This window comes from Hyperoodon ampullatus (genome assembly GCF_949752795.1).
Source record: "Hyperoodon ampullatus genome assembly, chromosome: 10".
Lineage (NCBI taxonomy): Eukaryota > Metazoa > Chordata > Mammalia > Artiodactyla > Ziphiidae > Hyperoodon > Hyperoodon ampullatus.
Window position 1 is genome coordinate 77726148 of NC_136923.1, and position 17232 is coordinate 77743379.

At 44.3% G+C, this 17232-nt stretch overlaps 1 protein-coding gene across 1 annotated transcript in view; it reads right to left on the reverse strand.

Moving 5' to 3' along the window:
• The window catches only part of TNFRSF21 (TNF receptor superfamily member 21), a gene marked incomplete at both ends in the record, with an annotated part of 62719 nt that overhangs the window by 27868 nt on the left and 17619 nt on the right, over window positions 1-17232 (reverse strand). Inside the window, 2 exons of the mRNA XM_079713668.1 lie at window positions 13907-14401; window positions 15949-16600. Coding sequence (XP_079569794.1) covers window positions 13907-14401; window positions 15949-16600 — 1147 coding nt within the window. The remainder of the gene's footprint in view (window positions 1-13906; window positions 14402-15948; window positions 16601-17232) is intronic.

Sequence of the window (17232 nt, forward strand, 5' to 3'; positions counted from 1 at the left end):
CAGAGGAACATTGCTATTCACTGAAATTAGGCTCCTAGGGCATAGTCCACATATGAATGCACTCGGCATAGACCATGGTGTGTGTGCTTCTTCCTGGCCTGTTATTATTGGCCAAGCAGATGCTTGGAAAGTTTTTCTTTAGGGCTAGCAAGTGTAGTTCTTGGTACCCTTTTTTTAAAAAAACTATGGTACCCTTTTTTTAAAAAAACGGAAGTTTCAGCAAGCTTTTTCTGTACAGGACAAGAATAAATATTTTAGGCTTTGAGAACCATACAGTCTCTGTTGCAAGTTCTCAACTCTGTTGTTAAATGACAGCAGCCATAAGCAGTACAAATGAGCCCGTGTGCTATAGCTCTCCAACCCCTGAAACTGTAGCAATTTAAAGAGACCATAGCTAGACTGTCAAATGGCAAAAAGATTTAGAAAAGCATTGTGTTAAAAGAAGCACAAACGCACACAAAGCCCGCAGAATGAAAGCTCCTACCCCAATGGTCAATCTCAATGTGAAATGATAGTAAAATAGAGACCAAATCTCTGCGTGGCTGGGTGCCCTGGTCACCCGTCCATCAGCGTTCCGACAATTTTCATCTAGAATGGAGACAGTCACCATGTGTTGAATTAATCTAACTTGTTTAGTGTGATGCCAAATCTCTTTTTTCTTAGATTGAAACGCAATACAGCCGTCTACCCACAGAACTGCTGACAGATAGGCAAGGAGCTTAACTTCGCTCTTCTTGTGATGGCAGGTGCTGGGGCTCTGGAGAATGGCTGAAGTTTCCAAAGAAGTCAGGAAGCAGCCAAGCCCTATAAACCAGGGGCTGTACTTGCCAGGGGCTGTGTCTGAGAAGGTGGTTCTGGCACCAGGGAAGTGGCTTGTGACTCTTAAGGTGCAGGTAGTAGAAAGATCATAAACTTGCTAATCCCAAGATACAGTTTCAAACTCCATGACTTGTGAGTTGTGTGACCTGGGGCAAAGGACCTCTAAGATGTCAGTGTCCTCATCAGGAAGACGAAAATACCACCTCTTATCTCATAGGCTGGGTAAGGAGATGTATGGGGTCAAGTATGAAACCTGGAAAGCACCTTGGTTCTCCTTCCTCTATCCCCTCCATTTCTGGACAAGAGTCACTGGGGCAACGAAGCTGACAGGCGGGAGGAGTTCTGCACAGACATCGGTTTTAGCACCAGGACCACAGGCGCTGAACAATGAAGCCGGGCACCAGCATCCTCGCCTCCTGGGTTTTTCAGAACCTCACCAGTTTGTGTCCGAAGAAGCACCACTGCACAAGAGGGGTACCACCCACAGAAAGGCACATGTGAGAGGTCAACGCTGTCCCTCGCCACACACAGGGCATCACAACAGGACTCGGGGGTTCTTCCGAATGAGCGGACTCTGCCCAGCTCTGCTATGAGGGAGCTCAAGGAAAAGGCATGAGGTGAGCAGTTGGGTTATTGTGGAACACATGGCATTTTCCCATGCGTTATAAAACCCTGAATCAGATATAATCTGGGTGACAACCCTCATCGGAGGCTCAATGTCAATGTCAGTGTGCAAAAAAAATTCCTCCTCCCTTTTTTTTTTTTTTTTTTGCGGTACGCAGGCTTCTCACTGTTGTGGCCTCTCCCCTTGCGGAGCACAGGCTCCGGACGCGCAGGCTCAGTGGCCATGGCTCACGGGCCCAGCCACTCCGCGGCCTGTGGGATCTTCCCGGACCGGGGCACGAACCCGTGTCCCCTGCATCGGCAGGCGGACTCTCAACCACTGCGCCACCAGGGAAGCCCCTGCAAAAAAAGTTCCTCCTCTTTTAATACGAACCTGAATTGACCTTTACAAGAGAAGGTATTAACGCTCCTTCCTTTTGGAGATAAATAACTGAAATGAGTGCTATCATTAAGAAGCCATGGTAAAGCCTTCCCTGGAACAGGCATGAAGAACAGTGATGACAGAGCTGGAGGAAATGAAGGCCGTCTGGACCCCATGACACAGCCCTCTGGATTTCATGCTGTACAACCATACTTCGTACAGAATGGGTACCTTGAAGAGGCGAATGTGTTTATAAGCTTTTTGCTGGTACCACATTCTCATCGTTTAAAAGATTCAGGTATTCCCACTGCATCACCCATCCTTGTTAAAGGTCATGGCTCTTCTCATTATTCTGCTAGGAAAAGAAATGGCGGGGCGGTGGGAACAAATAAGGAGAAAACTCCCATGGAGGCAGTTAGTACACAAACTCACTCCTCTCGCGACAGATGACTCCACAGTTACCCCTGTGCTGGTTTGCTGCTTTACACACACACACACACACAGAGTCTCCTGAGACATACATGTCGAAAACAGGCCATATGAGCTCAAAACGACTTCCCTGCTCCCAACAGCCTGACTCCCACCCCAAACGTGCCCTTCATCGGCAAGTGCTGTGACCCCGGGCTTGCCAACTGCGGACACAAGGGCAAAGATGGACAGGACACATAAAACATTTGTACAGAACAACAACTTGTAAGTCAAGTTCAGAAATGTGAATAAGAGTCTGGCTTTAGCACGCCATGATGGTCTTCCCTGTATAATGGTCATGTCCTCAGAGATGCCTTTTCTGGCCACCTTCTGCTCGAGCCCCATGTCTGCTTCGATCACCATTATTCCCAGCTACTCCCGGAGACTAGCACCTAACAAAAGTACAGTGAATATCTCTGACTGAATGAGTGAATGAATGAATGAATGAGAGCCTTTTTACATCCCTCCCCTCTTGCCTGAACCTCCTCCCCACCTATTTGTTATCCCATTAGCCCCTGTAACTTAAGTCCCTGAGAATGAGAGGGCCCAAATGCTATCACATCCTTGCTGTGTAGCCCTGCCAAATCTACAGTCTCTATGATGACAAGAAGGAAGGCCCACGTGTGGCTGCCAATGGGGGAAACGTGGGCTTCCTGGCCCAGGAACCCAGCTGTTGTGCAATAACTCTCCCTCTGCTGGCGCCGTCTTCCCATTGAGGGCGGTCCACTGAATCCATGTCAGGGCCCAGAGCTCACGAGGCAAAGAGGTCTCACCATGGCGGAGACCTCCTCCAGAGATAAGCTATCCAGGCCACGGTCTGTCTGGCCTGATAACATAGTAAATCCTCCTAAAAGCAACAACCCCACATATACATGTTTTTTTTTTTTTTTTTTTTTGCAGTAACCAGCATGTCATAGGATGGTTAAAACATGCTATATCAGGACTTCCCTGGCGGTCCAGTGTTTAAGACTCTGCGATTCCATTGTAGGGGGCACGGGTTCGATCCCTGGTCAAGGAACTAAGATCCCGCATGGCCAAAAACAAAAACAAAAGACAAAAAACATACTATATCTAAAGTGATCGCTCCCAAAGCATCACACAGGAAATTGCTTCATCCACGCCAGGAACTTGGTTTGCCCCAAGTTAAAAATACTCCTTCCCTATTGAGGTAAAAAGTTGGAGGAACTGCTTAGATTTCATTTGAAACCCCAAAAGTGATTTCCAAAGCTGAATTCATCAGTATCTTGTTGAAGGTTCAATGGGCAATCATTCCAAGCTCAGATGAATCTCGGGAGCCGCTAAAAACCACCATGCAAAGGTCTCGTGGTTAATGGAAGAACTGTTTACCAAGGGCAAACTCTATCAAAGCAGTAGGAATGGAAGATATACATTTCACTGAGGCTGTGAGGACAAAACTAATAACCTTTTCTTTCATTCCTGTAGGAAAACAAAAACAACACAAAACAAAAAATGCCCTCTTCCTCCCTGTCTTAGACTCTGTATGAAGCTGTTCGTTTATTCATATAATGAAAATGTACTAAGCCCTTACTGAGCACCAGACACAATTCTGGGCATTGGGGACGTGGCAGCGAACGAGGCAAAACAAAATCCTTTTTCCTGGTGAAGTCTGCATTCTGTTGGGGAACGCGGGAAGTAATAAAATATTCCATACGTTGCACAGCCAGGAGTGCTAAGGAGTAAAAGACAGCAGGGGAAGGGGACCGAGGGGGCAAGGCTGCAATTTCAGACATGGGGCCTTCTCCCTGATATCTCAGAGAAGGCTCCACTGAGCTAACGCTGGAATCAAGCCCTAATGGGGGTGAGGGAGCAAGTCCTGCGGAGGGAACAGCAGGTAGAAAGGGAGGAAGGGTGCTGGCATGTACAAGGAGGGCAGGAAGGCCAGTGTGGCTGCAACAACGAGTGATGGGGAGTGTGGTGGGCGTCAGAGGCCGGATGCGAATGGCCAGGAGGGGAGTACAGATTGCACTGGGCCTTCAGGCTGCCGCTCCCCGTGCAGTGAAAAGTCACTGGGGATTTCGACTTTTCAAGGACAGGACTGCCGCGATGGGACTTACATTGAACAGGCTCACTCTGGCCGTCCTGAAAAGAATAAACTAAAAGGGGCACAAGCAGAAGTGGAGCAACCAGTTCAGAGGCCACGGCAAGGATCCAGGAGGGAGGTGACAGTGCCTTGGGCCAGGGTGGTGGCTGTGGAAATGAGGGCAAATGGTCGCCTTCTGCATCTATTTTGAAGGTAGTGCTGACTGGATTGGCTAATGGCTTGGATACGGGGTGAGAAAGCAGGAAAGGAGTTAAGGATGATGCAGAGGTTTTGCTCGGAGCAGCGGGAAGACCAGAGGGGCCATTTTCTGCACGGGGCAACCTATGTGAACAGCACGGCTCGGGATTCAGGTTTTCACATCTTAAGTGGGAGGTGCCTGTTGGACATCTGGGTCCATCAGGCAGGTGGGAGGCTATCTGTATGTTGAGTTCAGGTACAAGATCCAGGCTGGGTAGATGCACTTGGGAATTAGCAGCAGATAGATGGCATTTAAAGCCATGGGTCACCCAGGGAAGGGGTGTGTGAGGGTAGAAAAGAGGGGTGAGTCCTGAGCCCCGGGGCTCTCCATTATTCAGAGGTGGGGTCCAAGAGGAGGAACTAGCCAAGGAGCTGGAGAAGGAACAGCCAGACAGGTGGGAGGAGAGCAAGAGAGGGTGGAGTCCAGGAAGCCAAAGGAAGGAAGTGTTTCAGGAAGAAGGGAACCAAGGGACCCAGTAGGCTGTAGAGGACAACTCAGAACCGAACAACGCAGTTAGAATCATGCTGTCAGACTACATGGAAAAGAGGCAAGATAGGGGCTAAAACATTGCTACCATACTTTAGAGGTGCTAAAACATCTAAATGCACTTTTTAAAAACTGAAATACAGTTGATTTACAGTGTTCCAGGTATACAGCAAAATGATTCAGATATAGATAGACTGATAGATAGATAGGTATTCTTTTTCAGATTCTTTTCCCTTATAGGTTATTACAAGATATTGAATGTAGTTCCCTGTGCTATCCAATAGGAGGTCCTTGTTGGTTATCTATTTTATATACAGTAGTGTGTACCTGTTAATCCCAAATTCCCAGTTTATCCCTCTCCCACTCCTTCCCCCTTTGGTAACCACAAATTTGTTCTCCAAATCTGTGAGTCTAATTCTGTTTTGTAGATAAGTTCGTTTGTATCAGTGTTTTAGATTCCACGTATAAGTGATATATATGTTTTTAACCAATGCCTTTCCGTAGCTTGGTTGCAGTGTGCTTTTTTCCTTCGTGGTGTATAAAATACTGGTGCGTCTCACGATCGGTGGTGTCTTAGATTGGACGAAATATAGTAAGAACTATTATTTTTTTTAATTTATAAACTTGAACCCACCTAATTTTTACAATCTCACATACCATTAACAACCTAATACGTCAAATTCTGTTCATAAGCTGCAAGGGTAACGACCAGTTACTCGTGAAGAACAATCAATAGAATTAGAGAAATTCCTCCTTCTCTGCAAAATCTGCTTACATAATACCTGACCAGGTTGATTCAAGGACACTCATTTGTAAGGATTTTCTTTTCTACTTGTATTTTAGCCCTACGTGGGGAAAATGCTTATGTGTTTTTCAGTATCCCAAACAGCTTAAATTCAAAAGCTGTTCGATAAATTAGACAATAAAATATACATTTAAAACATAAATACCTGTCCTCTAAAGCCTAGAGTAAGAAGCCATTGGTGGGTGGGCCTGGGGAGAACAACAGCCTTCCAAGGGCAAAGGCCACACCTTCCTTGACTCTGTGCATGAGATAATGCTTTTGAGGCTGTCGCAATAAGAGGCTTTTCTCCTGCAGTGGTTGTGTGTGCTTTATAATTCTCAAACATCCTAGAGGTTCAACAGAAAGGTGCCGTCGGCTGGAAGTAGCATTACCGGAAGCAAAGGTGGCAAAGACCGGGGTTGGGGAGCACAGGATGGAGAACAGCACGCCTGTTGCTGCCTGCTCCCTGAAAATGACTGCGGCCCTGGGGCCAGAGCAAGGGCACAGCAACCTCTTAAATGGAATAATCTGCTCCCTTCAGCCCGGCTTCCCGGTGTTTACACTTCAAGTCTACTTCCCGTAGGAAATTTGGGCTGACAGACAGGATGACTGTCTGGAATTTGGAGTCCAGGAGCCTTTTGGCAAAGGAAAGAGGGTTTCTTTGGTTGCAGCTGCTGCTGTCTGGGGCTGAGAAAACTACCACCAAGTTCAACAGATGTGCGTTCCAATTAGCACGACTCCATCACCTCTGACTTATCTGAAACAGCCTTTACATTTTCAAACAGCCCTCAGAGCCTTCAGCCATTGGGTATCTGGCTTTAGAATTTTTCCATTTCAAGCAATCCAAGAAAACAGTGAAAAGTAGGAAATCGGGATGACTTCTATGGAGGAAAACTCATTATTGGTGACAATTTTTCAGTTGTTTTATTTCAGAACAAGCTGGGTTTTGCTAAGGGAAATAAATGTTTCTTGACTGAGCACAATTTTAAAAAATCAACCATAGAAACTTCTAACATTGGAAAAATTAAAATCCAGATTCCAAGAACCAGAAAAATAAATCCAAATTCTAAGAATCAAGGGGCAGTGTCCAGAGTCAGATCAGTGCCTGAGTTTAAAGCCTAGCACTGCCCTTTTGTAGCTGTGTGACCTCGGGCAAGTGATTCTCTGTACCCCAGTTTTCCCACCTGTAAAATGGTGGTGATAGTGACTTACCTCATATGGTTAAGAAAATTAAGTTAATATTTATAAAAAATGCTTAGAACAGGATATGGCATTCAGTAAGCATGATACAAGTCTTTGTTAAAGAAAAGTAGACAATGAAAACTTAATGGTAGCAGAAACCTTTCTTATAAGGTTAGAAAATTATATTAGTAAGTCACGGTTTATTCCATCTTTTGCACCCCAAAATCACCTCAGTATCTTGCCTATGTGGGTGGTAGCAAACACTCCCTAATCTCACTTTAGAAAAATGTAAAGTGGAAAAGTACTTATTATTGAATTCCTAATGCACTTCATTCGTTCTTCATTTCTCAACACTGTTTATGGTGGTTTTAATAATTCAGGCAAAATGTTACGTCATTCCTGAAACCTGATTGAAGAGTATATTGATGTTGTTCAAATGCATCCAAGGCACAGATTTCAGTTACTCAGCATCTGTCCCTAACCAAGCCCTGCAACTTCGGGGAAATATTTATAAGAGAAACACAATCACAATTCCACTCTTACAATTTGATTGCATCTTACTGCTTCCCCTCGAAAGAGGATGAAGTCTGCAGAGTTGCAAAACTGGGGGATGGTTTTCCTTCATAAGCCCCAATAAAAACCACTTCTCCCACACTGGGCCAATCCTAAAGAAGGAAGCACTTTTTCTCAGCCTATTGCTGGGATTTGTAAGGAACCAGAATTTTGGGAGGAAAGGAAGCATTTATTTTCAGCCTGTTGTTGGGACTTGTAGGGACCCAGACCTGAGAACATGGTCGTTACTGAGTAAAACCTAAAGACAACAGAGATGGGAGGGGATGTGTTTCTGCTTGTTTGCTGGGTAAGGCAGGATGATGTCCTGTTTTGCTTTGCTTGAGCAGTGAGTTGTGGATGGGGGAAAGGATGGAAGAAATAGAAATAAAAAATATATTACCAGAAACTCAAGATCTAAAATAGAGCTCAGTGCCAGGACAATATCTGAACCTTTTAAGTAAGTGCACTAAGCCAATTCTGTCCTGTTCCTTAAGCAGCATTGTTTTCCCTAAGAACAGTCTTTAGGTACAGATTGGGACGTCAAAGTTATGCAAAAACGTGGATGGACCTAGAGATGATCATACTAAGTGAAGCAAGTCACACAGAGAAAGACAAATACCATATAATATCACTTATATGTGAAATCTAAAAAACGGATACAAATGAACTAATGAACTTATTTATGAAACAGAAACAGACTCACAGACATAGAAAACAAAGTTATGGTTACCAAAGGGGAAAGGGTGAGGGAGGGATAAATTAGGAGTTTGGGTTTAACAGATACTGACTACTACAGGACCTAATGTATAGCACAGGGAACTATATTCAATACCTTATAATAACCTACAATGGAAAAGAACCTAAGAAAGAATATAGATAGATAGATAGATAGATAGATATAACCGAATCACTTTGCTGTACCAGAAACTAACACAACATTGTAAAGCAACTATACTCCAATTAAAAATTTTTTTTAATTTAAAAATTTTTTAAAAAGAAATAGCATCTTAGTATCTCGTTCTACAGTATGAGCCCTTTGCCTTTTTGCTGCTGCAGGTACAAAACGGTCTGCTTGAGAAAACATCCGCCAGCTACCTTCACAATCCCTTTTGCAGTCCATTGAAAGGAGATGCTGTCTTTATATAACACGTGCTTTAAGAAACTACACAGGGAAGGATTACTGTCCCTGTCAAATGCTTCCGATCTCCCCAAGATCCAGGACTATGAATGTGCTCATCAGGAGCTAAGTGCAGTTTAAACAAGGTAAATCCAATTCCTTTGTCTCTCACCCTTTTTTCCCCTCATTTTTCTTCATAGCCTGAAGTCTGAAAGAAAAAGGGAATGTGATTGAAGAGAGACATTGTCCGTTTTTTGCTCCCTTTCTCACTATCCAGAACCTCCTCCACAAGTATTTCAGGGCAATTTCCACTCCTCACCTGCTTTCCAAACTTCCCCTCAAAATCCCAAGGGCAACGGGGCTGCTGGGAACCCAACTTCATACTTACCACAAATAGTTACAGGTCACAAATAGGAAGAGAGAGAAGTGGGGAAGGCAGAAGGGAGGAGAGGAACAAAGGAAGGAAAGTCAATAGCAAGGAACCATATTAGAAACGGCAACGGGAGAACGGCACTGGCTCCCATTCTCAAGCCATCTCTGTCCTTAACTGGGACAGGACCACCGTTCTGTATGATCCATAATCCTAACGGAGTGAATGAGGTGACTGTTTTAAGATCATTTGAGACATTCTCAGTGCAATGGATGGCCAGTGTGTACACGCTAAGTGTCACTCTCCTTACTTTGGTGCTTTTTGTTTCCAAACCGATCAGACAAAAAAATATTGTTTTCCGTATAACTTCCCAAATAACACGAACCCACATTCATCTTTAAGTTGAACATTTTGGACCCCCACTTGCCCCATTATGCTTGGGTTATGTTATCAAAAGAACTAAAAATTTTAAAAACGACAAAAAGGGACTTCCCTGGTGGCACAATGGTTAGGAGCCCTCCTGCCAATGCAAGGGACATGGGTTCGAGCCCTGGTCCGGGAAGATCTCACATGCCACTGAGCAACTAAGCCTGTGTGCCACAACTACTGAGCCTGCGCTCTAGAGCCTGCAAGCCACAACTACAGAGCCCGTGGGTCACAACTACTGAAGCGCACACGCCCACAGCCCGTGCTTCCAACAAGAGAAGCCACCGCAATGAGAAGCCCAGGCACTGCAACAAAGAGTAGCCCCTGCTCGCCGCAACTAGAGAAAGCCCGCGTGCAGCAACAAAGACCCAACGTAGCCAAAAATAAAAAAAGACAAAAACATGGCACATTAAGCATTAACAATAGACTTACATCTTGATGATACTTGGACCTGGTAATAAACTCTTAAATAAATTCTGAATGGACATTCAATTCCTGCTGCTGAAAAGGACATATTACAGGAAACCACAGTACAGTCCCAATCTACCAACAGAAAATTGCTATGACTCCAGAAAGGAAGGAAACATACAAACTGCCACAGCCCCTCAGTCTCCCATCCTCCTGGCCACATAAGGTCTCGTCATGTGTTTCCAACACTAGGATTCCACGGAAGTAGGGTAGCAGTTTTGTGGAGTTCAACTTTAAAACCGTAAACCCATGGAAGGCAGAGAGGGGTGAGTGGAACCAAAAGAGGCTCTTGTTGATTAGAAAGATGGGAACCACTGGGCTGGCTTCACAGTGCTGGGGGTCTACATGGCTTTCAGGAGCACGGCACCATCTGCTTAAGGTGGGTAAGGGTTAAGTGAGGTCCTACACGACCTCTTATACAGAATACACAGGACTAGGCGATTTTATCCCCACCCTCATCCTCTTGAACAATTCAGTGTGAAATGGACAAGGACCAGAAAACGATCTTATTATACAGGATTATCTGCTGCCCAGAACTCACTGCAATCAGATCAACAAGGTATTGTTTCCAGAGGCCTCTCTGAGCACCTGGAATGGTTTTTCTGAAACAGAACCTCTCTTTGTTATGGGATTTTACCTGGGTGTACCTTTGAGAAGAGCAATTTAGAAACAGACCTTCCTTAAAAAAACACCTTAAACATAAACTTCCCAATGCAAAATCCCAGGGGAAAAACGTTAAACTACTAGAAGAGATAATAACATCTGAGTGAGAGGGCTGTGATTTAGTTGGAAAAGTGTATTGCTGAAATACTGCTTTCTCAGAAGGTAGGCTCAGGTTTTGTTTGATTTGGCACTTCCATTCTTTCAACAAAATAGGATTGTTTCAAGGACACAGACATAGTAGTTTACGAGGTTACAGTGGCCATAAGAATGCCTAAGATCATTGTATTAAATTGTTTTCCGCTGCTGGACCAGATTTACTTCTACAACTCCCTGTGTTCTCAAGAATTCTGAAAACTGCACTGCAAGAGAGTTTAGAACTATAGCTGACCATAATCTAATCTATAAATCCAGCTAGTAAAGTAATGGAGTCGTTTCTTTAATAAAGTGAGGGCTTCCCTGGTGGCGCAGTGGTTAAGAATCCGCCTGCCAATGCAGGGAACACAGGTTCAATACCTGGTCCGGGAAGATCCCACATGCCCCTGAGGCAACTAAGCCCGTGCGCCACAGCTACTGAGCCTGTGGTCTAGAGCCCTCGAGCCACAACTACTGAGCCCGCGTGCTGCAAATACTAAAGCCTGTGTGCCTGGAGCCCGTCCTCCACAACGGGAGAAGACACCACAGTGAGAAGCCCGCACACTGCAGAGAAGAGTAGCCCCCGCTCGCCACAACTAGAGAAAGCCCGCATGCAGCAACGAAGACTCACGGAGCCAAAAATAAATAAATAAATAAATAAATAAATTTATTAAAAAATAAAATGAATAATGAGAGAAGAGTTCCAAATATTTACATAATTAAGCACAATGTGAACATTGTTTTCTGCTAATTAGATATATTAGAACAAGTGTTCTGCCTGGCCACCTTAAAGGACAATTTAATGAAATATAGGATCCTAGACAGGATCCTATACCAGAGGAAAAAGTATGCTGTTTATCAAGGGCCTTACTGGGTCAACTGACAGCTATGGAATATGGACAGCAAATTAAAATATTGTATCCATGTTAAATTTACTGAAGTTGAAAACTGTGCTGGTTTTTTAGGAGAATATCCTTATTGTTAGGAAATACATATTGAAGAATCTAGGCATAAATGGTCATAAAATGGTTCAGAAAAATTATTTTATGTCTGTATATATGTGCATATACATGCTATATATTGTGTACTATGTAACATTATATTATATAACATTATATATAACATAGATTATTCTACATGGCACATTTTATAATATAAAATTTATATTTTTATAGAAAAAGAGCAAATGATAATGCAAAAGGGCAAAATGTTAACAATAGGTCAATCTGGGCACAGGTATATAGATATTCTTTGTACTATATTTGTAATTTTTCCATATGTTTGAGATTATATCCAAATAAAAATTTTTTATTAAAAAGGAGGAAGAATTGGAGCCTCCCTTGCCCAGCTGGTTGCCTGCAAAGGGTTGTTTTATTCAAGTATGTATAGGCTCATCCCAAGTCGGGGGTTCACCCCAGTCTGACTTTCACTTGGTTTGATCGTTCATACAAATTAGCAAAAAGAAGCAAACTGAGTTGTTTTTTTAAACTTTCTCTACGTTTCTGATTATAAAAGTAGCATGTACTTATTATAGAAAATTTTGGAAAAAGAAAACTAATAAAGAAGGAAAAAAATCCACGTAAATCTCACCAAATCCCACCAAACTGGAAGAAACATCATTGTCATTTTGGCATATTTCCTTCAGTATTTATTCCCAAATTTTAAGAGAACTAGGATAATATTCTATAAAGTGTGTAGTGTGGAGCTTTTTTTTTTCCCATTCTTTAACCTAGTATAAACATTTTCCTATGTCATGGGTAAAAAGTAAAAAACTTCATAATAAAATCTTCAATGTTAACATAATATTCTACTATATAGATATGCCATAATTTACATAGCCATTTCCCTAAAACCAGCCCTTTGAGTATTTCCAGTTTTTATTTATTATAAATAATGCTGAATTAAAAGTTCAAGATCTTTGTGCTTAAATTATTTTTTTTAATATTTCTTGTTTATATCTTTATGATAGATTCACAGAAATAGAATTGCTGGGCCAAAGAGTATAAACATTTTTAAGACTCAATACAAAAGGCCAAACCACCTTTTAGGAAGTTAAGCTTACTCTTTTATCTTTTTTTGTTTTGTTTTTGTTTGTTTGTTTGTTTTTTGTTTGTTTTGCAGTACGCGGGCCTCTCACTGTTGTGGCCTCTCCCGTTGCGGAGCACAGGCTCCGGACGCGCAGGCTCAGCGGCCATGGCTCACGGGCCCAGCCGCCCCGCGGCATGTGGGATCTTCCCGGACCGGGGCGTGAACCCGTGTCCCCTGCATCGGCAGGCGGACTCTCAACCACTGCGCCACCAGGGAAGCCCACCCTTTTATCTTTAAGGAAAACGATCCCAAATGGGATTATCAAAACTTTGAGCTGAAATATCATTTAATATTAAAGAAACGGAAGTTACTGCCATAGTCTGAAAACTGTAGTCTTCAGATCACACTTAGCTGCTAGGACAAGTTCTATAAGGTATTTTTTGCCCTCAAAAGAGGAAAAACTGAAATATTCCAGCCTGTATCCACACACACTGACAAATAGGGAAAAGATACAGGGCCCAGACTCAGATGATAACCTATATACTAAGCTTTGAGTGTCTAAAACCCAAAAGACCTTTCTATCTTCCTGATAGAAATGCGATCCTAAAAATATAAGGGGGAAAAGTACATGTGAGAAAAGTGATAGGAACCTAAAAGCAAAGTTCAAATTCAAAAAGGCAAATTTAAGACAAGTTGTTTTTTTCCTCCCTCAATTTTCTGAGCAGTCTCCTGTGAAGAAGCAAGGGCTCCAAAGTCAGGAGACATGGATTCAGTCCCATCTGTCCCGAACAAAAGACTCCCCTGGGTCAACGCAGCCAAACCTCTCTGAACTCGATTCCCTCACTTGTTAAATGATGAGGTCGAACAAAGTCCCTAAAGGTCACTCTCACGACTCTGATGCCAAAACACTGTCCTCTAAGTGTGCCATGGGGACAGATGGCAGAGGAGTTATTCTCTCTGAACATATTATGTCGAAGGCTGACCACCTCCTTTTTCGTAACACAAACAGCACTTGGTATTCAAAGGAGATTCCAGAAACTTTGCATTTCCCATTCCTTCCACCCACAGGGACTAGGGAGGGAGAGGCGGGGGATCTGGAAGCAAGGGGAAAAGATGGGAGGCTTACCGTGGCCATTGCAGTAGTAGATCCACTTCTCCCGGTTCTGGGTGGGGGTCATGGATTTCTTGAGCCCCGCCTTTTCCACAATGGTGCTGGGATCCTGCCGGGGCCCCTTCTTCAGAGTCCTCGAGCTTTTCCGGATACTGCACACCACTATCACCACGAGCACCAGCAGCAGGAAAAGCACGATCATCCAGGGCAGGTGCTCATTGATGTCAAAATGCTTGTGTGGGTTCTGCCTGGGATGGCCCCTCTTGAGGCCCTTGATGGGCGTGCTGGACTTCTCGCCCCCAGTGGCCTCCATGGATGGCAGCAGCTTCAGGATGTGTCTGTGGTGGGGGCCTTGCTGGTGGTTGACTACCTGGAGGTTTGGGAGGGTCTTGTTCATGCCTTCCTCCCCCTTCGCTGAGCTTGTGTTCTCAGGGACTGTCCCTTCCTGGATGCCACTCGGCACCTTTGGTCTAACAGAGGCAGAAGAGTTGGATTCGGTTGAGTTCGTGCCTAGAAAAAAGAGTAAGGAGGGGGGAAGAGCTTTTCTATATGTGGGGCTCCGTACATTCCCTCCTCTTCCTAGTCATCTCCAAACCAGGCCAGATAATCCAAGAAAAGATGACCTTTGGAGCTTAAGAGTAAATGGCATTGTACGTTTTCATAAAGACCCTGACAGCACCTTTACGTAAAAGGTAAAAACTCAGCTTAACAGCTAAACTCACTTCCTCATGTCAAAACCAAGGGCATCCTCAGGGATCCAGTGTCTGAGCTTCACAGCAGCTTCTCCTGGGCTGCACATACTGAGTCAACCCTTAATTGTTTTGATTATTCAGAAAACTAGTTCCAATTGAATTCCTTTGTCCTTTAGTTTCTTTATTGCTACTCTCCCACCAGTTGGTTATTTCATGATGCAGTGGTAAAAAATGGAGACTATGACTAAAATAAAGAAAAGAGCTCGAACTCCAATCTAAGTTTGACTACTGAAAGGTCCGGTGAGACAGGTCAGTGAATAAAATAAGGCAGGACTTGCTTAGTATGTGTTCGTGATAAGAGGGACAAGATTTGAGCAGGCAGCTTAGTGGGCTGCTTTTGGAGAAGTTTCCACAAGCATTCTCTATTAAGGAGAGAAAGCCTGGGAATTTGAGTCCCAAGAGACAGGACCTGGCCTAAATCGACCCCTGAGGAAACCTGGGCAGGTCATGGGATCTCTCTGAGGCTGTTTCTTCATTTCAACTGGCGGTTGTGAGAAGGCCCTCCTTATGGAGTCATCAGGAAGGTCAAACGTAACCACACGTGAGAGTCTGCCAGAAAGCACAGCTCACATTGGTTGTCATCTCATGAAAATTAAATTTAATCAAAAAGGATTTGAAAATAAAAACAATGTTATTCTTGCCTGAGGTTCAAGATGAATTCTGAGGAAAACTGGGGTACACTTAATGGAGGACATGAAGTCCTTTGAAAACAAGAAATTCTTTTCTAGATGTGAATGCTAGTTACCTTCCGTGTGACACGGATGTGCTTGTTTCCTGAAGCTTCTGCCTTACTTCCCTTTTCTGGCCCACCTCAGATCCAACATTCATCCCTCCCTTCCAGATGTCATGGTATTTTTCTCCCCTTCTCCTTCTGACCTTCAGGCTGTGTCTCCCCAGGATTGACTGGGTGTTGGAAAACTTTTAATCTAGAAGGGACCTTAAAACAGCTAAATCACTCATTTATGGTGTCATACGATTGACAAGTTTGCAACCAAGGCCTGGAGAAGTTCAGTGACTTCCATAAGGCCACACGCTGACCTTGTTTCTCTCAGTTTTTACTTTCTAGCTTGATGTCACCTGGTTCTCAGATACTTGCTCCCCCCAATAGATAACTTCTGAGTCTCAATGTTTCTAATAGGTCCAAAGAAGCTAGACTTTAAATAGCCACAAAACGCAAGCCCTTTCTTCAAGGGGTGACTTTGGAACAGACCAGATGGAGAAAACATCCTGGGTCCAAGCCCATTCTCAGTACCTCCATGGGGCACAAAGCCTTCCTCACATACATAACTCATGAGGTTAAGTTACCTTTGGGAACATAAGTGGAGGAAGGGACTTCGTGGGGTTCCATGTGCTCAGGGCGGGAAAAGCTGATTGTGCCAGGGGAAGGAGGGGTGGTGCTGGAGAGGGGCGGGAGCGTGCCACAGACGTTGTCTGCCTCCTTGGTCCCCAGCCTGATCACCACCAGGTTCTGACTCAGACAGTCTGTGTATGATCTGCATCTCATCACACTGGAAGGCACATCAGAAAAGGTCCCCCGAGCACACTGCTTACACCGCACGTCCTCTGTCTCTGTCCCCTTCTTCCGCACCCCCCAACCCACAGGGCACACCGTGTGGGGGGCGCAGGTAGCATTTGACTGGAACATGCCAGGTGGGCAAGTGCATTCTCGGTCAGTCAAGGCAGCGCAAGGTAATTTCTCAATCATCGGCCGGGGGCACGGCTGACTACACTCGTGGCATTTCTCAATGCCATTCTCGTGTCTGGTAAAGGTCCCCATGGGGCAGCTGCTGCAGACACGCAGGCTTGTGTTGGTACAGTGCTCAGACACATAGGTTCCTGCTGGACACTTGTCACAGGTAAGCACCTGGCCGGTGACATGGTCGACATGGTGGTATTTGCCAATGAGACTTGAGGACTTCTGTTCCGGCTGAGCCCTGGTGGTACTGAGGAATCCAAGCTGAAAGAAAGAAAAAGCAGGCGGGGGGACAAAAACCAAGAAGGTGTTACACAGGAAGAGGAGGAGAAAGGATGGAAGAATCCCAACCCCACCATCATCATCATTCCCATGAAAGGCCTGACCCGTTCTGTACCCTTTTAACACTGCGTCTGCAACATAACAGAGAGAGAAACAGACTCCAGTTCCGTACAGGGGCCTGATCTCCTGGCTGTGAAGCTTTGGTTTTGTTGCCTGACCTTTGCCTCAGCTTCCTTTTTTTCCATCTGTAAAATGAAGCTGACAGTACCTCTCGAACTGATTGTAAAATCAATGGAGAATACGAATGTGAAAGCACTTTGGGACTCACATTAAAAACGCTACACAGAAGTCAAAATCCTAATGCAAGAGGAAAATAACTTGCTGAATAGTGTCCTCCTTCTATGACCCAAAGGTTGCGTGGCCATTTCTTGATACAGGGACAAGTCAGCTGAGAAGCAGGATGGCAGATATTTGAGCTGCTACTTCCATAACAGGTGACCCGGGTGGAGCTGACCAATAGACAAAGGTAAATGTTTTTTGTTTGTATTTTGTAAAACAGAGGCAGGCCCTTGGCATTCGTAACGAGCTTTAAATAACAGAATTAATGTTTTTAG